This window comes from Phaethon aethereus (assembly GCF_964289735.1).
Source record: "Phaethon aethereus genome assembly, chromosome: 2".
In the NCBI taxonomy this organism is placed as follows: Eukaryota; Metazoa; Chordata; class Aves; order Phaethontiformes; family Phaethontidae; genus Phaethon; species Phaethon aethereus.
The window spans coordinates 58,023,654-58,050,481 of NC_138582.1; the positions used below are offsets into that span (position 1 = coordinate 58,023,654).

Sequence of the window (26,828 nt, forward strand, 5' to 3'; positions counted from 1 at the left end):
TGCTAGGAGAGGGCCGCCTGACAGCAGCACCAGGCTCCTTCCCTCACGCCACATCTATCGCATGGGACGATGGAGCAGCATTGCTGTTTTCACCAAAAGTGGCCCCAAGCCCAGGCACAAATCAGTTTTCTCTGCACTAACTGGGAACTTAGAAGGACAATCTTTAAATGAGTCTTTTGGCCCTCTTTGTGGGTAAGATTGATTTAGAAGTCTTCGTGCATGTGAAAGGCTGGCAAGGAGAATCTGCAAGTTGAAAGCTACCTGAATTAGGTGCTTTGAATCGAGTCAGACGAAGGAGGTTAATCACTGGCTTGCAAAGAACCTTATTCATCAGGTTAGCTGTGAGACCCAATTTGTTCTTCTTCAGGAATTTGGTATGCTTCATGTTTCTACTTCTGACTCACGTTCTTTGTGTTCAGCAGGAATTCAAGTGCTAGGTGTAAAAGGTGATATGCGGACGTCTTTAAGAAAAGTTGAAAAAGGCAGAAAAATTGAAGGTTTGGACTTCCTTGGAGGCTATTCCTTTGAGGCAATATTCCAGAACATGGAATAGCAGGGAATTACTGCTATCAGCCCCAAGGTTCTTTTGATTCACCGCTTACTACCAACTGCTTGAAAAAAAAGTTTGAAAAAGTTGTAGGGTTTGAAAGTGATTGGAAAGGCGTTTATGTTTGTACCTCTCATGTTCTTGAGTGAGGTGACTTCACTGAACACCAGTCCCTGCTGGGCTGTGCATGCATCACTTGGGCATCAGCTGTGGTAAACTCTGCTTGGGGAGAGCAGAAAAAAAGAGAATAGGGAAAGAGGTTCTAGCTCTATGCAGAGAAATTACATGCAGTCTTCTCTAGGTGAATACTGAGATGCGTATTAGAGGCACACAGAAAATCCAGTGAGGACTGTCTGTAGCTGCTAAAAAACCTTTCCTGGCATGCCCCATCCCTTAGACTTTCACAAACACACACAATACTCATCTGAGGACACAGAGATGTATATTCCAGCAAATCTGTTATAGTATGCAGTGGATGCTAAACAAGAAATTCTTGAACAACTGGAGGTGGGAGGTCTTCAACATTTTCCATTGTAAATGTTAATGTATGTAGCAGACAGAAGGAGTATTATATAAAAAGTTAATGCTTTCACATTTTTCTGGTGCTGACCCAAGGCAAGGAGGCCAGTATTTGCATCATTTCTATGGTATTTTTTTTCATAAGGGAGGGATGAAAGCAAAGAATAAAGAGATTTCAACTTGAAGCTACTTGTTCCTGTGGAAGTATGATTTGAAGTGAAAACCTGTTTAAAAGTAGAAAAGGATGAAATCAAGAGCTGGCAAGGTAGAAATGTTTTTTGATTATAAATAAAGCTTCCACTTAGAGATAGGTATACCCAAATTCTTCTGGAGCACTTTTTCTATCACACAGACCATTATAAAATCCTAGATTGCACTACCTTGATTGCCAGGGTATTATTATCAGTTCATTTGGCCCCAAAATATCCCAAACACTTCACAGAAAAGGCAGAAGCCAGGTCCTCTGCCATAAAGACTCTACAGTTTAAAAGTGAGGCTTACATTAACTGTTTTAACAGCTAACAAATAATTTTCTAAACCACTCCTGTAGTATATCTGAAATTTTAGCAATGATAAACCCTCTAATGTTTTCCTGAGACATGCAGTGGACTTCATGATCTTGAAGGTCCTTTCCAACCTTAGTGATTCAGTGGCGTGTAAATATAATGTAAAAGAAGATTTATGCTGAGAAGACAAACTTGTTTACGGGTACATGCTGAAAGGGATTGTAGTAAAGTCTTACTCAAAGCTCCTGCATAGACTCAGACTGTGGATGGGTCTCCTACATGTGTGGGTCAGGGAAATATATTGCCAGCTGAGAAAAGGTGAGTAACGTTTGCAGTCTGTCTCTTCCAGTTTTCTCCTGTAATGTGGCTGCAGCGTTGTTCGCTCTAACAGACTCTCTTTCTTAATGTAGTGATGACAAAGTACCTCTGTAAACCAGAGGAATTTCATGCTGTCCTGCACAGTGGCAATGAGAGCTAAAAGATACTGGTTTCTGTCTTTGATTAATTTGCTTTTTGCGTTCTGGTAGAGGTTGTTCCAGACATTTTCCAGAAAGTTGCACGTATATCAAAAACATTAAGATCAGCAGCTGCGGTTTGCATAACTCACCATGCTGTTTCCAAAATTCACAGCTAACTCAAGGAGGCTGTTGTCCCAAAAGAGCAGAAACAAACAAATCCAAGTCAGAAGCACGTACAGTGTTTGTGAAAGCAGAAGGTGCACTTTGCTTCAGCCAGCTGAGTAACACAGCATGGAGGGTCACGGTGCCACCCTTCCTTATGGGCCACGAGACATAACACTTGGTTGGTTTGAAAGACCCACTATATGCTCCTAGCTGGTGTAGACCTTCACTTGCCTTCAGAAGTCTCTCAGCTACTTGAGACAGGGTGTGATCTGTGACCAAGGTGTGATTGTACCCTGGTATGTCAACTCTGTTATTTTAAGTCTGTTTCTCTTGATCCTTGATGTTTTGTATTATGTGGCTACAGTGCTTAAAAATGAGGGCGGTCTGAAGTTGTAACTGCAGTTCTGCATATGGCCAGTATAGCGTACTCCTGCCGTGTTGCTGTTGAGTGATGTATGTCCTGCTGGTGGCCAGTCTTAGGGCAGCTTTTGATACCAGGGATGCCTCTGAGGCGCAACCAGGGTAAGTCACTATTACTTAGTCACTGTACACAAAGACAGAGAAAGCTCCTTAGGTTATGTCTCCGTTCACACTGGGTGCTCTGTGTTGAGCTTCAATTCGGGCCAGAATGGGTAAAGTCCTTGTGATTCCTCATGTTCTGACCATACTGATGAATTATGCTGTCCTGGTTTCAGCCAGGGTAGAGTTAATTTTCTTCATAGAAGCTAGCATGAGGCTGTGTTTTGGATTTGGGATGAGAAAATGTTGATAAGGTGCTGATGTTTTGAGTTGTTGCTAAGTACTCAAGGACAGTCCAGCTTCTCGTGCTGGCCTGCAGCGAGCAGGCTGGGGGTGCACGGGAAGCTGGGAGGGGACACAGCCGGGACAGCTGACCCAGGCTGGCCAAAGAGATATTCCATACCATATAACGTCATGCTCAGTATATAAAGCTGGGACAAAGAAGAAGGAAGGGATGGAGGGAAGTTCGGAGTTATGGCGTCTGTCTTCCCAAGAAACCATTACGCGTGACGGAGCCCTGCTTCCCTGGAGATGGCTGAACACCTGTCTGCCCATGGGGAGTGGTGAACAAATTCCTTGTTTTGCTTTGCTTGCGTGCGCAGCTTTTGCTTTACTTATTAAACTGTCTTTATCTCAAACCATGAGTTTCCTCACTTTTACTCTTCCGATTCTCTCCCCCGTCCCACCATGGGGGAGTGAGCGAGCGGCTGCGTGGTGCGTAGTTGCCGGCTGGGGCTAAACCACGACAGTCCTTTTTGGCGCCCAACGTGGGGCTCGAAGGGTTTGAGATAATGACAAGTTTGATTGGAAAACTTGTGGGACGGGGAAGACAGACGCCATAACTCCGGAACATTTTCTCATCCCAAATCCAAAACATAGCCTCATGCTAGCTTCCATGAAGAAAATTAACTCTAACCTGGCTGAAACCAGGACATATGCGAAGAGGGATTCAATTAGTCCTTTGAAGATGCGTATCTTCTTAACCCACTGGAACCATTCTTGATTCACAGTCCCTCCGCAAGCTGGCATTCATAACCTGAATCACGGTCTTGGAAGATTGTGTTTGGTTCCTGTCCAGAATGTCAGAAATTTCAGAATGGAATTTCCAGTTTTGGAAACAGACATGTGATTTGCATTCATCATATGCAATAGTGGCCTCAATCCTTTTTCTTTGAGTGAGTTTTCATTCCTGGAAACTTACATGACGACATCTTTTGCTCACTGTGAGCACAGAACAGGTGAGCCTGATGACAGCCCATCAATGTCAAAATGAGAGGCTTAACTGAAATTGAACACAGCTAGTGAAGACTGTAATGGATAAGTAAAAGTATCTATGCTGTCTTATTCAGCCATATAAATAAAATATGCAGATGTAGGGCATGTAGAACATGCAGCCATAGTGCACTTTACGACTTTGTGGGCACATTCATGGAGATACATAAGCAACGCCAAGTAGAAAAAGAAAATAAATGTACGGGTTGTCTAGTGGCACCATCTCTCTCCCTAAATTTATTTTTCTGCCCACTTTAAGCAGGTGGATCTGCAAAATATGGTATTTCATCTTCTTAAAGTGACAAACTGCCAACTGGATAGGTTTTACACCATCCCCCAACGTGCTTCCCTCTGCATCCCATAGTAAGCTCTATGCCCATTTAGGCAGTAACCCCCATATTTTGCATGGCAGTCCAGGAAGAAAGTTTCTTCCCCTCAGCTCTTCATGGGTTTCACTCCAGGGACAGCAGCTTAATCTTCTTCTTTGATGGAACACGCCTTGTGCTCTGATTTCACTGATGAGGTTACTTGGGTTCCTCCACCTATTGTCATTCCTCTGATCCTGTCCAGGTCTTTAAGCTTATTGTGATAAAGCCTTTCATCAGATAACCTTACACCCTCATTTTTTGTTCTTTAATTTTTTCCATTTTTTGAGGTGTAGTTTTTTTATAACAACAACCTTGATATTCCTGGGTCAGTCACTCTCGGACCAAATAAAATTAAGTGTCTGGCAGTGGATGACAGTGGGTAACTAGGCTGTCTTGAGTCCTTCTCCCTGCTAGGTCACATTGCGACTGATACCGCTTGGGCTCATCATTTAATGAAAAAAATTAAATTGTCACATTATTTAATGTTCCCAGAAGAAACAACTTAGAATAGAGATGCGAGACATACTCTGGGTTATTGTGGAGGTTTTAGGCATTTATCCTCTTCTATTAGATTGTAAAACCAGAAATATGTGTCCTGTCATTTGATGAACACATGCCCCTGGAGTACTCTCTTTTCTTAGAGGAGCAGGAAAATCTGCTCTATCAGTTCTCTCTCGAAATTTCTCCGTTTGGAAAAAGAGTAGCACCATGCTCCGGTTATTCCAGCCTCACTACTGCATAAGTAGCATATTTGTAGCTTCCAGTACTGCAGCTGTTCACGCCTTCAGCTGCATTTTCAGTACTTCAAGAGACAATAATGAGGAAAAAATGTCTGTGTAGGAAGAACATTTTTCCAGATCTTTTCAGACTTAGCATTCAGTTGGAGTAACGAGGAATAGATGAATGCTAACAACATGTTTTTGAAGTCCCCTCCAAGCTTTGCTTGGAGCAGTTGTCTACAGTGTCTTTAGAGACAAGTGGACATACTCAATGTGCTTTAGATAAACCACCAGATAAGCAAGAGCCACTTAAGCTTTACTCACCATCAGAAGATAAGTTTGTGCCAGTTTGGTTGCTCTTAGCAGTTCCTATTTGGGTGTCTTCTGTTGCTTGATCAAAGAAAAATTTTGGTTACTGTTGACTTGATGCAGTGCTTTAGCACCCTGTTTAGCACACTATACAAACCAAGGGTGACCAGCTTCTTCCTCTTAATAGAGGGGTCTGATCCAGCTTCCTGCTATGTGGGACTGTGCTTATTAAACATAGATTATCAAAAGAGATGTAGCTCTTGTACGATCTTGATTTGTACATTTTGATGTTAGTGTTGCTGTTGATCCCTGACAGCTGGTTTGCATCCCAAAGATGTTAGGTTGGTACTAGCTCAAGGCTCGTTATGCCTCTTTTTGTTGCGTGTCAGAGACATCTCAAAGGCTGATGGGGAAGGCGTCAGGCTGAAGAAAGAAGAGTCATATGTAATTATGAGCTGTATGTTCTTGTGAGACCTTTATGGCAACAGGATGTGTCAGTCCTTAAATCTTTCCTTTCATTCCATAAGTCTGGCAAACTGAACTTCAGTTTAAGCATCAGAAAATGCCACTGCTGACAAGGCTCCCTAGCAAAGTGTTCGTTTGGGATAAATACCTCACCAAAGTCCAAATGTGAGGCCAAATGCAGCGTTCTTCATTACTACCTGGCAGAAAACCATGCACAAAGAAATACAGGCTCAGATGAGATTAAGTTGAATATCAGAAGGTGGTTGGAGAGATGCTATCAAGTTCTACTTTCCCATCCAAAGAAACAGCCTACCCTGATTTAAGTTCTGAGGTCTGAGTTGGCCCATGCTTGCTGATTTGAGGCAACAGATCAAAGGGAGTGTAGATCCAAAAATAACCACTTGTGTGTACTCAGACCTCATTTTACAATTCAGTATACTCTGGTTTTTTGCATTTTTGAACATTCTCGTTTGCTAGAAGTGCATAGGCATTGTCTAGATGCTCAGATTTAGGATAGTAATGGCACTGCTTGAAAACAGCCAAAAAAAAATCTGAAGGAAAGTCCTGAAAGGGCCACAAGACTTCATATTTGAGGTTTGAAACTAGTCTATAGCTGATAAGAATAAGGAGGAGACTTCCTGGCTAGGCAGACTATCCATATTGATTTACCATCAGGCTTCTTTCGCACTTCTCTGGAGCAGCTGCTGGTGTCTGCAGCAGAGATGTGATACCGGAAGATGGATGGACAACTTGATTAGTCTCTGTATCCTCTTCTTACATTTCTGCTAAAATGGTGTTCACATTTACAGGCATCCAAGGACAGTCTGCTGTCCTGAAATGGACCCATGCCTTTGAGAGATGTAAATTGGGTAAGGCAGACCAGGGAGAGTCTATCCCAGTTTATATATTTATGATAAGTTTTTGCCAACAGTGAGCCTTTCCTTTGTTTTTTCTCATTTGTATTCAACATCTTTTTTCATTTGTGATGGAAGAATGATCCCATATGAAGAATTCAGTGATCACTCGTTTCACAGCTGTGGACATGGTTTTCTTTCTTAATAATGAGTGTAATTATCACCAGCTAGGCGTGTCTGTGGTGGGACTTCACAACTGAGAGAGCTTGCACCTTTCCTGTCTCATGGGCATGGTACATTTTTATTTTTCCATTTGCTAACATAGCTACAGTTATCTTTATTGCTTTTTAAAAAAAAAATCTGACAAGTACTAGCATTAAAATTAGATTACATTAAAATAATAAGGCCATAAGCAGAAAAACTGTTTGGGGAAAAGGAAATGTCAGAATAAATAGCCAATTTTCACAAAGACGACAGACAGATGGTTCGCTCATTAGCAATAGACTCCTAAAATGCCCTCTCCTGCTTTTTCTTTATTCTGTAGCTGAGCACCCTACTGTTTGGTAGATCGGTGTCTGAGGAGCCAGTTGCTGGTCTTTAGGAACTTTAAATTGAATCCTACGATTGCACAGTATTCAGGGGAGCACAGAGTGCGCTGGCGTCCTTCTGTTAGATGGGTGGGGATTAATTAATCATCTCTCAGGTGGAAAACCCCTGGGAATCCAGCGAGAGCTCCAAGGGCCTGGGCCAGCATGGGACTGATGTCAGACTTTGGTCCACAGATAAGAGGGAAGAGTGTTTTGCCGTTCTTGTGATGTGGAGATTACAGACGTTTGCAGAGAGCAGGGACTGAGCATTTCCCTACCAAATGATGTGATTGAATAACACGCTGTCTCGCTTTTCCAGAAGTGGCTTGGAAGAACTGGTCAGACATGAAAGAGCGAGTTCAGTTATGGACTATATCAGCAGCAGCTGGGACGGACTTTAGAGTAGCCTCATTAATAGTTGGTCAGAGTGTTACTTCCAGGTATAAATCTGATTTAAGTGTTTATTGCCTCTTACTGCCAGATAGCTCTCACCGCCAGATAGCTCTCACCGCTGTCATGCTGCTCTTGCCACTTAGACAAGTCTCTGGTTGCTGTTGCTTTTGTCACTAGGTTGACCTCACAACTCATCTCTTCTTGGGGTCTTCCCTTTTGTTTCCTGAGCTAGACCTTCCCTACCTATCCATTTCCAGATGAAGGGAAGGATCATTCTGTGGGGATATCCTTATCCTTGCAGCCTGTTCCACAGCAATTCAGGCCCTGCAAGTTCTTTGTGAAGCCACTGGTTCTTGTGAAGCAACTAATAGAAGAGACAAAAAAATGCCTCTGCCCAAAGCAGCCTTTATGGTGTCATCTCTAGAAGTGGAGGTCACCAGGGATGCACAGGGTTCCCAGGGGAGCATGCTCCTTGCACATCCCCACTGATGGCATGCCTGTTTCTCTGCATGAGTCTTCATACCAGCATCAGCCTCTTTTACTGAGCTCAACCCACTTCTCTTTTTGAAGGTCCTCGTCTTTTGTCAGAGCTTACAAGAGGGAGATGGGAACAGCTCTGACTGCAGGACCACAGCTGAGAAGTAGCTCCTCAGAGCTATAAAACTGGCCATTGTGTTTTGTGGGGAACTTCTTCTCTCTACTATTTTTTACTTTTTCTCTTCTCTCTGATTTAATGCTTCACATTTAAGAAGACAGCAGTATAGAATTACACAAGGGAGCAAAACTGCACACACCGACCATAAGGGTGTAAAAACGGCATGTTCCTGGTTTGACAGAGCTTTGAACCGGCTTCATCTCTGTTGGCGGCAGCTGTATCGTGGCTGGCTTATGCCAGGTTGCACCTATTAACACCGATGCTGAATTTGGCTCATTTCCAGGATAGCTGCCATAATGTGAAATGACATATGTGTTTTCAGTGGGAGTGGAACATCAAAGGGAATCAAAGAATAAATTATGACTGCTATTTGTGTAACTGTGAAAGCATCTAAGGTGTATTTATTTGCAATACCTGTCTGCTTTTTGAGTTATGCCAAATTATGCACAGATTTTATGCCAGGATAATAGAGGGAGGTTTTCTAAATGCAATGTAAGATAATTACACAATAGCTATCAGCTGATCTTTTAATTTCTATTGCCTGGAGAGTTAATCAAGTGACCTGAACTATATTCTACATGTAATATGCAGATCTTTTCAAAACCCAGATTTAAAGATTAATCCCTGCAAAGATTTACTCCTTGCAACAACCCTGTGAGGTACATACATGAGCAAACTGCAGTCAAGAAATTAGGTGATACAAAAATTGGTGTTAAACTAGAACCCAGCATTCTTCTTTGCCACATCCTTGCTTGCATCTCCTGCTTCGGTTGTCTATCTGTGTGGGGTAGAAATAGAGCTGTAGGGAAATCAAAATCGTGACCTCTCTTGCAGAATAATCTGCTTGTTCTGCTGTGAAGTGGGGGTAGTCTCAGGGCATTTTTCATCCTTTTTCTATGACCTGCCTGACCTTTGCAGCTGAACTTTCCAACTCTGCTGACTGTGCAGCATGTTCAAGGCTCTGCAAGAAAGTCTACATATTTTAGGGGTTGTTTGCATCATAAATATCCTATTGTAGGGAAGAAGAGAAAAATCAGTATTTCTTTTCTTCATTTAGCAACTTTTTTCAACTGTGTGCAAAGATCCAGGCATGTATGCACAAACATCCAAGAGTAATGAGGTTTAAAACTCATGGTTTGGAGAAATTTGCATCATCAGTGTGGGCACTGGGCCACTTTGTTGCCAGTTATCCCTTTTTGTTTGGGGCACTGCAGTGTGTGGCTAATGTGTCATGTGGGAGAGGACAAAGAGACTTGCAATGGAGTCTGAAATTTCAGCTGATCTCTCTGTGGTGACACACTGACAGATAGGAAAGCAACAGTAGGATCATAAGGAAACAAGATCGCAAAATTAAAAAATTGCCAAAAAAGCTGAAAATACCACCCTATCTGTAATCTGAGAGCAGCCATCTGACAGGATACTACCAAGCCAGTATCCTAAGAAACACTGCAAAACTGCAGGATTTTCTACATTGAGATTACTCTGTTTTCATTTAAAAAAGACTAAAATAGACGAGTAAAAATTTAAGAGCTAGCGATGATTTTAAAAACTGTAACCCCTTAGGTGACATTATTGCACCATTGTAGCCAGAATATTGATTCAGAAAAGGACTGGTTGGTTTTTAGGTTCTGTTTTCATGATCAGTGGTTGAGAAAAAAAGGCTTTTGAATCAAAAGATTTGAATAGAAATATTCAGACTAAAAAGCCTTATATGCATTTGCGTTCATTGTTAAAATCCAGCCGAAAGGAAAATACTGCTTCTGCAGATTATTCCCGCGTTACACCCCGCATAGTTTCTTGCTGTGAACTATATCCAGAAGTGCTGTTCTGCACTGGGAATGTGTTAATGCACCAGCAGTGGGGACATCGCTCCCTCCACGCAGCACGCAGGGACACCTGGCACTGCTTCCAGACTCCAACGCTTTCTGCATTAAAATATTATTATTCTTAGGAAAATCAGAGTCCCCTGGTTTCTGTGGAGAATACTATTTCCAGAAAAATTTGGGAGGAGGAGCAGTTGGTTCAGAGGAAAGCTTGTCAGAGCTTTTTAAAACATCTAGTAGAAGTGCGATCAGCTAGTAGCCTGGAGTATTTTCAGCAGACTGTCTGCAGATGGTAATGGGAAAGTTTTAAAAGTCTCTTCCATTCCCTCAGCTCTTACCCTGAGCTCGGCTCTTTAGCTCTGGCCAGCGAGCATCCTTCCATAGCGGGTTTATTGCGTGACTATTTCATCCTGGGGCCTTAACGAATATGTCTAGCAGTCCTTGTGAGCACTGTACAATCCTACATGCGAGTTTGCGGAGAGGCTTGCTGGTTAAATTCACAAAAAGCCGCACAGAAGTTAGAGGGCAGAGGAAAGAAAGAAGCGCCTGAAGAGAAGAAAAGCAGGGCCAGAGGAGAGCATGTCATTCAGAGGAGCGGTGTGAAATCTGGCAAGTGTGCATAAATACTGGGCCCGCCCATAACAGGGCTGTGATGCTGCAGTCGGTGCTGAAGTGAGGTCAGTGGGATGCCTTGCATGACTAATAATGAACCACTCACATCAGTACGTGCAGCGCAGCTTTGGAGCCTGAATAGCTCTGAGTACTATAGAGTCACTTTGCAGAAATAAAAATGGTTATTGAGTTTTGGCTGGGGATTGGGTTGGTTTGTTTTTTTTTTTATTATTACTTTTGTCTTCTTTGGGAGTAGACAGTATTTTATGTCTCAGTAGTGCTGAATGGTGTTCAGAAAGTTTTATTTTTAAAGAGAAGCCCTGCTGAATCATTTGAAAGGAACATGGAGCCTACTTATTTCCTTCTGCAGTATCTGCAAGTCACTACTGGAATCATAGCAACAAGTGACACAGAGCATACATAATGCTGTATGCAGCCCAGTGGAAAAAAGCAAGGTCGAAAAAAAAAAGCACCAGTCAGAATCAATCATTTGCTATTCCTGAAGTGTGAGTCATTTTATTATCTGAAAAGTGGGAGATTTCAGATAAGTATATGCCTTCTAATAAAATTAATAATTTTATGTCTCTCAGAATTCAAGGTTGCAACAAGCTTTCACTTTAGTTTTTGTTGTAAGGGTAGACTATTTGGCTAAAACCTGCCATTTTTATGTTGATAGGGAAATGAATAGTCAAAGTCTGAAGAGGACTCATCCCAAATGAGTTTTGGTTCCAAGTCATTAAAAATAATTATCTCAGTTAGAGTTTTATTCTGCTTAGCTCTAGATCTACTTTTGCTTCAAGTGTCTTTGTCTCCTTCTGGGGCACAAACAGCTTTCTGCAGTTTTCCCATGTAAATGAAAATGCGTTAGAAATTCATACATCAGTTACATGCAAAATAAAGAGAAAATAACAAAGCCAGAGTAGGAAACCAGATGTCATTCAGGGCATTAGGGGGGGTGAGAAAGAGCTTTTCTGGCATTGACGCTGGTGAGTCAAGTAGCACGGGGACGCGTGTGTGTACGGGACAGGGACAGGGACAGGCACTGCCAGCCTGCCTGCGATGATGCTGGCTGATGGAGAAACAGTGTGGAAAGGTGCGTGCTCATGTATATGTGCCCATCTCTGTGGGGTGAGCACATTGGGTGAAGGTTTCTAAGTTTCTCTGACCTCCTTTTTTATTAGAGTTTGTATAACTTCATGTCCCTTTAGTGAATTTGCAGATATGCAAGTCTTGAACAGTCAATATGTTTCAGGCTAGTGGTGTACGCTGCAAACTTTTTTTTTGCCTGATTTTTTTCTTTTTTTTTTTCTTTTTTTTTTTTAATATCTTTTTCAGAGAGATGCTGTACGTCTCTGAGGGCTTTTGCTCCTTGCTCACCCATCCCAGCATGCAGGGTCCGACCTCCATGTCATAAACTGTGTGTAGTAACTTGTGTCAAACGCACACCACGAGCCGCTCTGAAAAGGAGAGCCTCAGTATACATGTGTGAGTCTCCTTTGGTTGTAAGGGCAAGGGCACTGCGTCTCCTGCTTTGCATGTAGAGGCAAAACACTGCAAAAGGTGGGGGAGCATCAGTGTCTGGAGAGGGAGACCTGGGCTTTGCCACATTTTGGAGATTTATTGAGAGAAAAAATGGATGTTTCTCCGTATCTTTTTATGCAGAGCCTGCCTCAGAGCTCCCTTCAGGGCTCCTGGCAAGGCAGGGCAGCAAGGAGAGGAAAAGCAAGGGTTGGAAGTGATGTCTTGGTTGAGACTGGTTGATAATTGCCTGTAGTTTTATTCACTCTCTACCTCCCAACATTTTAGGCCTCAGGACTGCCAGGATCTTAGAAAAGAGCTGCCAAAGGGTTCTGGGGACAAAACAAGCAATAAAAAAACCCAACCCCACACCAAGGTTTCTAAGAACAGAATACTAATGCCTATTTTATCGAGATCTTCCGTAAAAGCTATGATCACATGGAATTTTCACTGCTACTCAGCAGCAGCATTGGAAGATCAGACCCATAAGCATTTTGATTCCCCTTCTTTATCAGTCAGTGGGCAGCGCAGGTGCCCAGGTAGCGACCGTAGCACGCTTGCTTTGGGACCACGGGGAATTCAAATTATGCAGTTATTTTGCTATGGGAACCCTTAAGGCAGCTATTCCTGCCCTTTCTTTAAGTATTGACACTGCAGCACTCTGTGAGATAGGCTGGGCCCTCAGCTAAGAAACAGTTTACCTGTGAGGAGCTGCTTTTTGCAGGTGGCTGAGGAGGCAGAAAGAAAGAGCAAGCAATGAATTAAGTGGTAGAGAGAAACAGTTTTCATGTTTTAATTAGAAAAATGAAAAGTGCATGAATTTCCTCGTTGTAATAGTTTCTGTCATCTGAGAAATAATGATCTAAAAAAAATTGCGGGTCTCTTGCAGTCCTTCCACTGGGCTGTCATTATTCACTCTAATGCATACATATTATTCATAGTCATTAATCTTCTGCACTCAGGCTGGGATAAAGCCTATTCTGCTGTTAGTTGCCATGTTTCAGGTCAAAAGCTCATCCACCGGCGTGGCTTAGAGGTTTCCATTTTGTTATTGCCAGGAGAGTAACAGCCTTTGGGGAACTCTTGTCCTGACCAGTGACAGAGAAAGAATGTTTAGCTAGATAGTTTGAAGTTTTTCCTTTTTCTTTCCCCCTTGTTTTGCTTTGCTAGTCAGAGAAAAGAGGCGAAGGTTTACCAAGCCCCCTACCAAATCTGCACTGGCTGTTTCTTCAGGCTTTGCGAAATAATCCTCGATTTGTATTCTTGCCTGTCAGATTTGGTATGGCTTCAGGATGTGACCTTGTGATCATGTCCTTTCATCAGGCATCCCTGCTGCCTTACTTTTAATCACAGCACAACTGTAGTCGTGGATTAGTGACCATTAAATACGTCTCTGCAGCAACCCCTATATGCTGTCCAGTCTCCTACAAACTTCCTTTTCAGAGAATATAACAAGAGCCTTACAATGCCTGAGGCCCTAGCCCCAGACTCACTGAAGTTAATGAAAATGTGAGGAGATTTTTTTTTTTTTTAAATCATTAAAAAGCAGAGATTGGTGTGATTTTGGCACAGAATTATATTCCACAGTGATATCTGGTATTTAGCCATTTGTATATGGTTAAATCCCTGTACTTCATACACTGATTTACAGTAAAAAAAGTGCCTCCTTTTCTTTTTGGTCAAGAAGTGTAATAAAAAGGTACTTCCCCAGAATACTTTCCCAGCCTGCAGTCCCCAGCAGGAGCATGCCATTGCTGCTTTGCTCTTCCCAACTGCTTTGCAAAGCTTTCCACATATGAAGAAGTTCTTTGGAGTAGGCAAATCAAATACAAAACACAGGAGGCTATTCCTGCTCTGATGTACTTCAGCATGAGAAGTACCCAGAGATTAGAAAAGACTTTGGAGTTGCTGTCTAAAAATGATTTTGCAGAAGCTGATTCTCAAATCATCTCCAGACTCCTCTTTTACCAGGCAGCAGCATCAACAAGCTGTGTAAATGGGATCAGTAAGATCTTCCCTATAATTTATGTGTTTTAGTGCATGGTTACAACCGAGGACACACCGACTGGCATCAGCTTTCAGAGACTTGTAGAGTCGACAGTGCTGCTCACCTCTTTTGTATTTGATTCTGTATTTGAGACTGGATGAGCAGCAGCACAATCCAGGTAGCTGGAGCGGGGTTTTGCCACTTCATTGATGAACTGTATATGTTCTTAGCAAAAGGCTGAGATTATGCATTTTACAGCAAGTGTGCGAAAGCACAGAAAAAAGGGCACAATTTTTTAGACTTTGAGAGAAAGCCATCAAACCCAAGTGCTACCAGTCATCATTTGTTGTCAAAATAATTATAATAATAAAAATACTAGGGTTACAAATTCAGTCACTTGAAAGGTTAGGAAATGGTAGAAGAGAAGTTTCCCAAGCAGCCTAATGCAGTGCAGACATGGTCCTCCCCTGCATGCTGCCTCGGCTCAGGCCTGGTCATGGCTGTGGTGACTGGAGAGTACAAGTTTTCTTATGCAGAAGCAGCTCCTGAAAACCAGCCCCAGCTGTGTGCCTGCAGTTCATCCCACACAGAGGAATGGAAACATGGGGTGTTATTGTGCGTAATGATGGTATTTTTTTTTAAAAGTGCATCTGTATTGCCATTTTAGGCTTCTACAACTACCTGAAAAGAGGCCGTAGTGAGGTGGGTGTCAGTCTCTTCTCTCAAGTAACAAGCAACAGGACAAGAAGAAATGGCCTCCAGCTGCGCCAGGGGAGGTTTAGATTGGATATTAGGAAAAAATTCTTCATTGAAAGAGCTGTCAAGCACTGGAAGAGGCTGCCCAGGGAAGTGGCTGAGTCACCATCCCTGGAGGTATTTAAACAACGCATAGATGTGGTGCTTAGGGACTTGGTTTAGTGGTGGACTTGGTAGTGTTAGGTTTACTGTTGGACTCTATGATCTTAAGGGTCTTTTTCAACCTAACTGATTCTATGATTCTATGATTCTTGTGCTTGGTTAGATATTGGCAAGAGAGGCAGAGAGGAGGACGGTGGGATAAGTTCTCAGAGATGAGAGCTCCTTCCCTATCAGGAGTACTTAAAGCATAGCCTAAATTGTCAAGAGGAGTGATGAAAGTTGAAAGTTATGAATTAGACTAAACAAAAATGCAGGAATAATATAGTGAGGGAAAAAAACACATGTCTGAGCAAAGATGTCCTAATTCATTTTTGTAATGTTTAATTCCTATAACAACATAAGAGCTGATGATCCAAGTCCCTTGGTCTTGTATCCTAAAATCAATATGTTGCTTGAATGAAGATTTTTGCCTTGGGTTATGCTAGTGGAGTAGACTGGTGAAACTCATCCTTTTGCTGTTTTAGAATTCACATGGGTCATCTTCTTTTTCTCTTCTATTCTGTTTCGGGAAAACAGATAAAACATCGTGCTTCATAAGCAAATCTGTATCCAAGCAAAGTGCAGCAGTTAGGCCCTGAGTAGGATGCATGTAGAGAGGGGTGAATACCAACAAAGTTGAAGCCACAAATTCCTCCTTTGGGCAGGTGCTGAGCGCTGTCAGCTCCCCAGAAATCAGCGTCTCAGAAGTGATTCCTCAGAATCGGCACCCCGAAGTGCTGAGACACTGCAGCGAGGAAGCTTGGGACGGTCAGCTTTTGCACTGAGGGCTGGGAAAGCTGTTCGTCCATCCCAGGAGCTACAGAGCAGACCAAGAAGTGTTATCTCACCCCACGCTTTCACCCATCTCCCTAGGAGCTGCTCTCCGAGGTCAAAGAGCATGAAGACCCTCTCCCAGGTCTCCATTCCCCACATAAGACCCAGTAATGCACAGTATGCCTTTCGTTTTGTACTTTGGTCCCTGGGCTCAGAGCATCCCTCTGTATCCAGAGGCAGGGACCAGGAAACCTGGCAAGGAGCCGACGCAGCTCATTTAGGCTTCAGAGCAGCAGTGGCACAGGAGCACACAGCCCACAGGAGCACACCTACAGAGTCACCCAGCTCGCCGCAGGCAACAGGAACGGGTTCCCAGGCAATCACACCACAGCCCCAGGAGCAGACAAAATAGTTAAGGATAACCCAAATACCGCCCGGATCAGGGTGTCCTCAGAGATAGGCTTCACACTGGAATAATTTGCTGTTAACGTCCGTGGCCGCCTTTAGCGTGTTTCTGTGCATTTTGAATTTTAGTGTTTAAAGCACTGTGTTCCCACTTGGGCTTGTCATACACTTTTCCAAGGACGTCTTTGTGGATTTATATCCTTCACGTAGCATTTTCGTTTGGTGTTTACAGGGCTGCTGCTGACGCATCTTTATAGACTAGTTTTACAAAGATAATGCGGCTTTTGCATTTATACTCTCTCGTAACAATTTCTTTCCTTCCTGGCCATTTTCAGCTGCAATTGGGCTTGTAGGTAGCCTAGCACTTTTCTCTCATGAGGGTAAATCTTGCCCCACAGGATGTGTCAGGAGCGTGGGTGGACATCATGCTGCTGCTCCCAGAGCATCACGTGCTACCACAGCTCACCAGTGGGCTGGTGTGTTTGCAGGAGCTGCATCCCCTTCTCGTCATCTCTGCCTGCCCTGGCCTGGGCTTCACCGTTTCTTGATTACAAGTGCTATGCTCTGGCTTGAATTTCACTCCTATAATTGATGGCCTTGTTTGTTGTGGCAGAACTAACTTTATTTGTGCTTGAACTGTGACTCCCATGGCTTGCTGAATGTGGATGTCTTGGGCGTGACCCATCACCTGCTGGTAAACGGTTGTGTGCGTTCAATGATCTATAGGGAAGTGTGCCACAGGTAGCAGCTATCTGAGGTTCAAAAATGTCACCAGCTACGGAAGTGTGAATTTGCTGTCCTTTTGCTCTATTTTTATAAACCCCTTTGACATAGTGCAGTGTCCTTAAAATTGTGAAATAATAGATGGGCAACCGAGGATTACAAAGACTATCTGAGACATGCTCGTTGGCGATCACCACAGTTGGACTTTAATCTCTCTGCTTCTTTAGAATTTCATTTAATACTTTATAGAAACAGCAAGTTGCTCTAATCCAGGGGAGATTGAATATGCTTGTACTTACAGTTGTCTGCTCAAGGAAAATTTTTCTTTCCATCTCCAATGCGAAAAACAATTCTGTAGCTGTTGATCCATTAGCACGGAAACCGCAGATATTGCGCAGCTCTGAATATCTTTCTCTGCAAAAAGACCTCCAAAAAATTTTTTTTTTCTAGATTTTATGAGATTTGCTCTTTACACCTATACCTTGAACACTACAGACATTTTAGAGCTGTGTGTTTTTTTCTCTGTCTCCCAGCACTGTAAATTGCGGCAGCAGCCTCCTGACCTAGGGGCTTCACTCAGCTCCCCTCTTCTCCCTTTACCAGCACTGTCCAAACCACGGCTCTCTGCTTCACCCCATCACTGTGAAACTCTCCAGTTTGCTCCTCTGGTGCGCTGAAGGCTGTCCTGATACCGGGAGCACCAGCTACGCGGCATTGCTTTCTGAACGCTGCTAGTGGCAGAGAATGAGCGGGTTCTCTCTGCAGTTGGAGGGCAGGTATCTAGCCCTGTGCATATACTGCCTTCTTCTGAAAATAAAAACCAAAACAAAACGACATTGATGCCTGTGCTAGAGGAAACGCTGGGCTGCATGTGCATTGATCAGCAGTTAAATGCTCCCGTATTGCCTCCCTTCAGCAAAGTAAACTCCGAATCCCCTCTCTGAGCACTATCTGGCCTACAGTCCAACTTCCTAAAGCCAGCCCCGTCAGCAGCTCCCGGTTGAACGGCCTGTGACATGACAGCAGGACATTTGCTGTGGCCCCTTGGAAAAGACCTGGGGTTTAAAGCCTTTTTTTCAGGGAGAAGAGGCAGGGAGGGCAGTTCACCTCCGATTTCAGGCAGCCCGCATCTCGCCTTGGGCGGTGCGGCCATGCGGCGCTGTGCGATGTGGCTGGCAGATGGCCGGGCAGACACGTCGGGGACTGCGCCCCGGGGTTTGCTTTCTCTAGCAGTTTTCTAGTTTGTCCAGACCGCTGCAGCAAGAGTCGTCAGGAGAGCAAAAAAAAGGCTTAAAAAATAAAGTCATACAAGTTGTTTCGTCTTCTCCGGGAGTTTTGCCACCCCTGTTTTGTCCAGAGAGGCAGAAAGGAGAGTGCCAGCTGGCACCGCTGGCCACGGGGCCGGACACCATTTCTCTCTCGGTGTGCTGAAGCGTGTCCCAGGCTACAGGCACCAGGCGTGTGTCGTTACGTAGGGTTTTGTGGCAGCGGACGAGCACTGTTCCCGTTGGCGAGCCGTTCCAGGGCAGGTCTGTTTCTGTGCGTGTATAGTGCCCAGCGCATTTTTCACGGGCTGTCTGCCGCGACGTAAGACCGAGGAGGTAATTCCGGGGCTGAGGCGGTGTCAACGCAGCATGTACCGCTCCGGTTAGGCCTGGCTCTTGAACGAGCTCTTTCCGAAAGGGATGCAAGCTGATGTGGCCCACGGCCTGTTTGCAGTGGCCGGGAGCAGGCTGGTGCTCGGTGATGGCGGCTCAGCTGATGCCGGGGGATTTGGGGTGCCGCTCCTGCCCCCTGCACCGACAGGGAGGAGAGGGCGGGCGGTCATGTCTAGTGCACATCACCGTGGGCATTACGGACGTAATATGGCGGGAGATGGAGAAGTGGAGGACTGGCAGCAACTCCCCGCTGCCGGTCGGTGCTGCTGCCGCTCCTGCCTGGCAGGTTTGCGAGGGACGTGCGGCTGGAAGCGAGGTGGTGGCACGGCAGAGGGTTAGCAAGTGCGCCCGCCATGGGGGGGTTAAGGGAGGGACACGGCGCAAACGGAGGGGTGACTATTGTGGCACGTGATGTAATTTGGATATTTTATGTCTTGACAAAATGGGACAGACGGGGACTTTTAAAATGCATTTTAATGAATTTAAGAAGCTATTAAGAAAAGTGTTTGGGCAGCAGCACCACATAAGATGGTGATACACTAGTTAGAGTTTAGGATCTCAGCTGTCTGTTGCAGGATTTCGTTTATTATATTAATAACAATTACTACCTCACTGGGCTATAAGTGTTTACCAGTTATTACTATAATGATTATTAAATAATTATCATATTAATAAACATGATTATATTGGTTTCAGGTCCCCTTGTCAGCCTCCACTGACCAATTATTAAGTGAAACGGCGTGTTGCGAGCCGAACGCAGAGCCGGCCCAGCTGTCCCCCAGCCGCCCGAGAACCGCCGTCCAACCTTCCAGGGCTTCCCTCCCTGCAGCGCGCTCCCAGACCTGTCACACCAAATTATTTGTAAACACCAAGCCAGCTAATATCACGACAGTATCAGTCCTTATGCGAAGGACACCGGGAGGCCGTGAGAGACAGCCGGTGCCGTGTGTTAGCAGTAAGAGGCAAAAGAAAGAGGCTCCTCCAAAGCCCCTATTCATAAGCTTAGCACAATAGATTAATGCAGCGTTAGGGAAATTTAAGCTGGTGCTGAAAGCTGGTGTGCTTCGCTGCTTTTTTACTCAAGGGATGGCTTTTATCCTGAACTGTAATGCTTATGATATTTCAGACATGGCATGGTTTGCTAGGTCATGTGGATGATGAATATCGCAGTATTTAGAGGTTTCTAGTAAATGAAACGCACATGGGAATGAATGCAGATATAGATCACTTGCGTCAAACCCAGCTTTATCAGGGCTTGGTGAGATATCTTTTTCAAGGGCCTACAGCAACTGAAAAGCAATTAGAATTTTGTTGTATTTTGGAGTTCTACTAACCATCCTGCAGATACCTACGGGAATCCACCTGGAAAAAGCTGCCACCGTACTTTCACTGTGCAGCTGTTGCAATACAGAAGCATGGGATGACAGCAAAGCAAAACTTCAGCTGGATACTTGGAATTTAGAGGCACTTCAGGCCTTAAGAAAGAATGGAAAGCCACCCATTAAAAAGAGGCATGTTGCTACAGAAATGGGAAATGCTTCCTTTTCACCAAATGGGCAGGTAACAGTACCGGGAAGGAGATTTCAGAAAGCTGCAATGTGATAGCTGAAAGCTGCCCCTCCTAAAGAAACGGGTCCTGGTCATGTTCCTTCAGTGGTGCATTTATTAGAAGAGTTTATTCATTAGTGGTCTGAGAGGGACAGAGCTCTGCCCAAAGGATTTGTCTTTATCTACCAGACTGGGCAAGTAGGGGTAGCTCTGGAGCAGTGAGATGAAGGGGAATCGTGCACCCCCTCAATGTCAGGGTCTGGCAAGTCCGAAGCTATAAAAAGTTGAGGAGGAAACTGCCTGCAGTGGCCAGTGGAGCTGGATCTGTGTGGAGGGGGTTTGCCAGAGAAGGAGCACAGAGATCCCCTGATTTTTTTCATCCTCTGCCATAATCTTCCCATGCAGTCCCACACAGTGCCCAGAAAACACTTGCAGTGATTCGTTCCTGAGCAGTGATTAGCGATGCAGTTAACGAATGCTGGTTTAAATCACTTGGGGATAAATCCACCTTCTAACCATCTGTTACAAGTGGATCTGGTTTTCTTCTGATGCACATTCATGCCAAACAGAATTACCTTCATTTAAATTGCTGGTGTTTCTTGGAGTGTAACCGCTACGAAAGAGTCGGTCCATTGGCAAGACTGTCAAATCAACCACGTAGTGTGGGGCAGAGATTATGTCTCCCTGGATGTTTTGTTCATTCCTGAGCATCAGAGGCTTCAACAGCTAGCAAGAAGTTAGCTCTTATTATGAAATGCCAATGTGCAACTCTGAAACTGTTAGCCTTGCAGATACTGGTAATCTGAAAGCAGCCTGCTTCACGTACTGCTGTATTTAGAGTAAGTGGGTTTGGTCATTTGTGCCTTTTTTTTTTTTTTAAAGTGCTGTTCAGATCTCTCACAGGCAGTATTTTCTAATGAATGCAAATGAAAATTGTGATTATCCATTTCAAAGCAATCGGTAGCAAGCCATCATTGCGCACAGAGCATTATTTATACAGCTCATAAGCCCAGTGATGCTCATGCATAATTCCTCACACATCACAGTGATAGAAATTGCCTTCAGGGCCGGACTTTCCAAGTGAGCCTCTCTGTTTCTAACTTGCAGACATTGTCACTTCAATGGCTGACTACTTGATTTTTCAGGTTCGGTTTGATGTGCATATGATAGAAAGCCCACGCTTGCCTGCAGATGCCAGACTGCACCCAAAATGACTTGCTCTTCTTAATAGCAGTGAATAAAGTGACAGGCTGGCAGCTCTTAGGGACTCTTGGTTCCCTCTTCTTACTTTCCAAGCCCTTCTCTACTGCCGCTTGTTCACAGCTCTATTCTCATCCTACCCAGCACTAGCCTCAGTTTGAAAACTTGGGGCATATCATGTGTTCACATATATGATTGCTCTTAACACATACTTTATTTCCATGTCTTGCTCAACCTGTAATTCCAGTGCATTGACTCCCACTTGCTGTTCCCCACATGGGTAGTCTCGCTGTCGCTGCTCAGTTGCAGGACTCTTCTAGGACCTGTTAAAAATTGTATCTTCCTGTCCGTCCTACACTCCTAGGGAAAGTGAAAATCATTGTGTCTCTTTCTGCTGTTAATACCATAGATGCTACATCCAATAATCTTTGGGAAGTTTAACTTTTAAAACACGAGGAGATTTATTACCCCCATATATTAGGTCTCCTTGGTAGCTGAAAGGTGTGGCAATAAACTGCAGTGGAACTGTGAAGGTAGAAAATGTCTGGTGAGTAGCCTCTTTCCTAAGACACTATGTTAAGGGCTAATAAAATCTTTTTTAAGCATCACTGAAAGACTTTTTGGTAGACAGCCAACCGTGGTTGGTCTCTTGAGTGTAAAAAGTGGTAAAGAAATGTTCCTTCCAGCATTAATTCATATCAGCTTCTGATGCCGGTCTCCTGCACATCAAAGAGAAATGCTCCTTTATTGCACCATTTTACATTTTAAATAATTTAAGCTTGTAGTGCATTCCACCTACTCCTTGCAGCGGCACCCTCTGCCCTTAGTCCAACTGGCGTATCAGCTATCTTGGTCGGTGTTTCATACATGTGCAGCCTGGTCCCACAGTGGTGAAATGGAGATCTTTCCTTGCCCTCATATAGGGCTTAGGGGGTTTTGGCCAGGCAGTCCCTTGTTGCTGTGCCTGTGATTCCAGTCCTCCACTGACACATGGGAGGGAGGTTTCTCCCTGTAATCCACTGGTAGCTCCCAGAGCTAAATATCCCATTCTTTTTCTTACACAGAGGACAGACTCAGCCTAAGGTTGAGTCTCTGGCTTATGGAAATACAAAGCAATCTCCCAGCCAAGCACTGATCAGAAGGTTGTTCTTACGCAAATCCAAACAGGACAGTGTGAAAATGCTTAAAGCGAGGCCCCATCTAGGCCAATATGTTACAAACTTGTTAGTCTGGATCTGTGAAATCCAATTTTTTAGTGAGGAGTGGAGCTTACAGCTTCCAAAGCCAGATCACTACCTGCCTGTTTCTCAGCCTGTGATCCATGTCTTCTAGCTAAATTTTAATTCCCTTCTCCTTATTTCCCAAGTTTTATGCTGTACAACGGAGCAACGGCTTTATTACTTTTGCACACTGTAACCCATGTGTTTATATCCCCTAGCTTCTCAAGTTGGATATGTCTAAGTGTAACCTTTTGTTTATAGGTAAGAGCAAGAGGTTTTTAGTATTTGACACAAGGTTTTGCACTTCTAGCATGACTGGTAGCTGCTTGCTACAGTCGTGCATTGAGGCCCCTACAGAAATTGGTAGACTTATCCCTGGCTCTAAGGGTTTACAAATTAAATGCTGTAACCAGACAACCTCTTCTTGCTCAAAGCTACTCTTGCTTGAAGTCATGCGGAAAAGAAGCAAGTGTGAAGGCCAGGGCTATACCCCGTATCTCTTCAACCATAGTGACCCATCTTGTATGCTGGGGCATGATGCTGCTGACTGGTGACTGCTTTCAGTTACATATCTGCTTCCAGAATAGCACATTTAAAAAAAAAAAGAGAAAACTGTAAATGTTTATCCTGGCTAAGCTTTTGTAACAGGTTTTCATATGATGTTTTTAGTGTTTAAAGTCTTTTTTCATTAAACTGTTTCAGTATCCAGAAAAAAAAATATTTCTCTTACTCAGCTTCATTAGTTATAGGAAATCACTGGATTAAAGTAAAGAGCAGATTAGCAAAAATAAACTGTAGTATGTCTTGGGCATATGGTGCTGTGTATGAATGGGTTTTAACTACTTAACTGTGTATAACAAAGAGCAGAAGGAGAGATTTGTCTTAGCATGCAATAATTATAATTTGCAGTAGCTGCATAGCTTAACAGGCAGAAACCACAAAGCCACGGAAAGCTTTCGGTTGGATTTGCATGGGGTGCGTGCCTATCCCCGAGCTCACGTCGTGTTTTCTGCCAGCCGACGGCCGGGCACGAGACTGGACTTAGCTAATTAACAGGATGCCTCTCCCTCCTTTCCCTTCCTCTTCCCTGGGCTCACGTTTTACAGCCCTGGGTTAGTGTGGGTTACAGAGACCGGGATTTAGCCTGCTGGACACGGGAGCCGGCACTGGTCTGGTCCGGGCACGCTGCTCCATCGCATGGGCCAGAGGGGAGGCACGCTGTGGGCAAGCCTGTGACGGCCCGGGCTTTGCCTCAGCTGGAAATTGTCCCCTGCAGCGCAAATGCAAACAGAAGTAGTAAATAAAAGAGGCTACAATGTCAGGGCGATTGCTGGGGAGTATCATCCTTCAGGCTCTGGGCACAGACAAGCAACACAGCCAGCTTTGAATTCCAACAACTCCGTAGTTTCTAGCTTCCCACTCTTTTTGCCTAATATCTATCATTCCACCCCTGATACTTCAACCTACAAAAGTCAGATTAATACCTTTTCTAAATAGTCCCAGCTCACACTGGTTTGAACTTGGTCCTGAGACACAAGTCAGTGCAAGCACTGGTCACGTCCTGACGGTGCTCTACCTCCCGCCTCTCAGGAAAAGTGCTTTTCCATTTCAGTGCTGAGAGCTTTCTGAAAACCAAGCAGTGGTGGTGCCATCACTCCCATGTCTTTAAAAAACCTGCTTATTTATAAAGGAATTTTCACAAAGCCCATCGAATCTAACTTATAAAGTAAATTCAGAAATACCTGCAGAATTACCTGGTCTTTCTCTGGGCTCCTCAGTATGGTTGCTAGCACAGATTAACCAATAATGTTACACCACATAGCTTAGACATGTGTGTCCTTCCCTTTTTTTTTGCGGGGGTTGCTTTCCTCTGAGGTTTCCACAATGTGTTTCACATCCACTGTGAGTAACATTCTTGGACTTCTGCCCTGGATTAATCCAACATCAATCATTGCCCCATGCAAAAAGAAAGTTTTGCCAAAAATTGTGGTGGTCTGGATAAAAAAGAGAGGGTGGGTTTTCTCCCTCTGTGAACTTTTAACTAATTTTACTCCTTTTTTTTGGTGGGAAATGTTGTGCATTGAAAAATTCACTGACAAGGCCCTGATCATCTTGTTTTTTTAGTGATTAATATGAAAAATTAAATCCCCAGCTGCTTAGGAGAATATCCCTGATTTCTCACCAATTAGTTTTATGGTGGTGACCCGTGCCAAACTTGCAGGCTTTCTCTTTAGCGTACCAATAACTCAGTGTTGCTTCTATTGCAGAGTTCCCTGAAGAGAAGAGGCAGCAGAGAAATGCACAAAGAAAAAAAGGCATTTACCCAGGTATGGTTTTCAAGAACGTGCGATTTTGAGCAAAATCACATTATAAAACTGAAAATTTCTTTTTACGGGTATTGACAGGCCATCAGGCACATTAACTAGGGTGCAATTAGGCCTTAATCTACTGAGACATCCCAGAGATAATGTAGAAGCAATTAGGACACAAGTGTGATCTCTAAACCATACAGCTTCTCGGGCTCGTGGTGCTTGTATCCGTAGATTCAGGCTGCAGGTTTTCTACAAGAAGAGCAAATCACCTTGCCTCCCAAAGTAATTGGATCGCAGCTTAGGGACTAACTAAATTTATGTGCGGTGCCAAAGATTTTGTGCTAATGAGCATCTTGGCAGGGAATGTGGTTGACAGACTGCAATGATACCTCGCGAGCTCTCGTGTCACAGCCTCGTGTTTGATCTCTGTCTGGTGGGGAGCACGTGAACTTGCGCTCCCCCAAGCTGAGATACAGCACAGAGCCTAAGCTACCCACTCAGTCTCCCTTTGGACACCAGTTTTATTGACATCCCGTAGGCTGATCCTTCTCAGGGAAGCGGTCTGCCCAGTTTCCTCTGCTTTTTGTTCTGACTGTAGGAGTTAAAGCTTTTCCCAGGGCCTGTACAGTTACTGTTTATAGCCAGAGAGATGGGGATAGTGTTTCACCTCGCTGCGAAAGGAGCCAAGAGCAACATCGTGCCTTCGTTAGAGAAAGGTTGCACCTCCCCTTCTGCCCCCTCGGCAGGCTCAGTGTACACAGGCGAGACACTAGAGGTCTTCTCTGAGTCGATGGAGTCTTAGCATCCATTGATTTGTAATAATAACCGTAATAAATCATTACATGTTGCATTTGAGTGGGTAGGGTGGGCAGCTGAGTGTGTAGAGAGGGCAGACCGGGGGCTTGTGGCAGCTTGGGGCTGCAGCCTGCTTTCCCAGGACACAGCAGAACTTAAAATGGGGCACTGGGCTTTCTTCCTGCAGTGCCTGCTACGGAGAATTAAGTCATCAGTCAGGTCAGAGAGTTTGTTATTCTGCAAGTCTATAAAATACATGGATGAAATACCATATATGCCCACACACATGCAGATTACAGATGAAGCTATGTGAAGGCAGGGTTGTGTCCACCGGGGTTTGTGGGCGTCACTGTCCTTTCTTTCCTCACTCCTGGAAATACCGAGCAGTGCAGAGGGAATGGATTCCTTGTGCTTATTTCCTCCGCCCAAATCCAGGCATTAACAGCAGCTGTAGTTTGTCTTGGAAAGCCTTAAAAAGGACTTCACAAAATTATCCGAGTAACCGTGGGTCAGCTCTGCTCCACTCACAATGTGGGGAAGTGATCCTGGAAACCACCCGGGTGAAAAAAAAACCCTTTACGCTATACACACACACACTGTAACTCATGCAAGCAAAGGATTTGGGCTTGAAAATTAAAGCCATTGCAACAGCACTATGCAAGGAGTCCATTCAGTTTTCTTCAGCAATTCTTTAGGATAGGAAAGACTGAAAATCAATCTTGCATATTGACATGGCCTAGCCTATAGGTGCATGTCCTAGCTATGTCCCAACTCCAGGGTGTTACCCAGAGCTGCCTCCAAACCCAGGCATCCCTTCAGAGGTATGTGCTTGTTGAGACCAGAGTGCACCACAGCAAGTGCCCGACCTGGTCCAACAGCCACCGGGTCCTGGGGCATGGCCCAAAGGGGTAGGTACAGACACAGCTAGGGAGGTTAAAAATATTGCTCTTCAGGGACGGCCACCCTAAATACCTAAAATAAGTTCAAATAGCCATTACGTGCTTTGTGAGTGAAAAACAA

General features: G+C 44.3%; 1 protein-coding gene across 2 annotated transcripts in view; it reads left to right on the plus strand.

Annotated features, from left to right (window-relative positions):
* The window catches only part of MTCL1 (microtubule crosslinking factor 1), a 100,896-nt gene that overhangs the window by 24,053 nt on the left and 50,015 nt on the right, over positions 1–26,828 (plus strand). For both annotated transcript variants that reach the window (XM_082015320.1, XM_082015321.1), the window contains exon 3: positions 24,969–25,028. In XM_082015320.1, the coding sequence (XP_081871446.1) occupies positions 24,969–25,028 (60 nt within the window). The remainder of the gene's footprint in view (positions 1–24,968; positions 25,029–26,828) is intronic.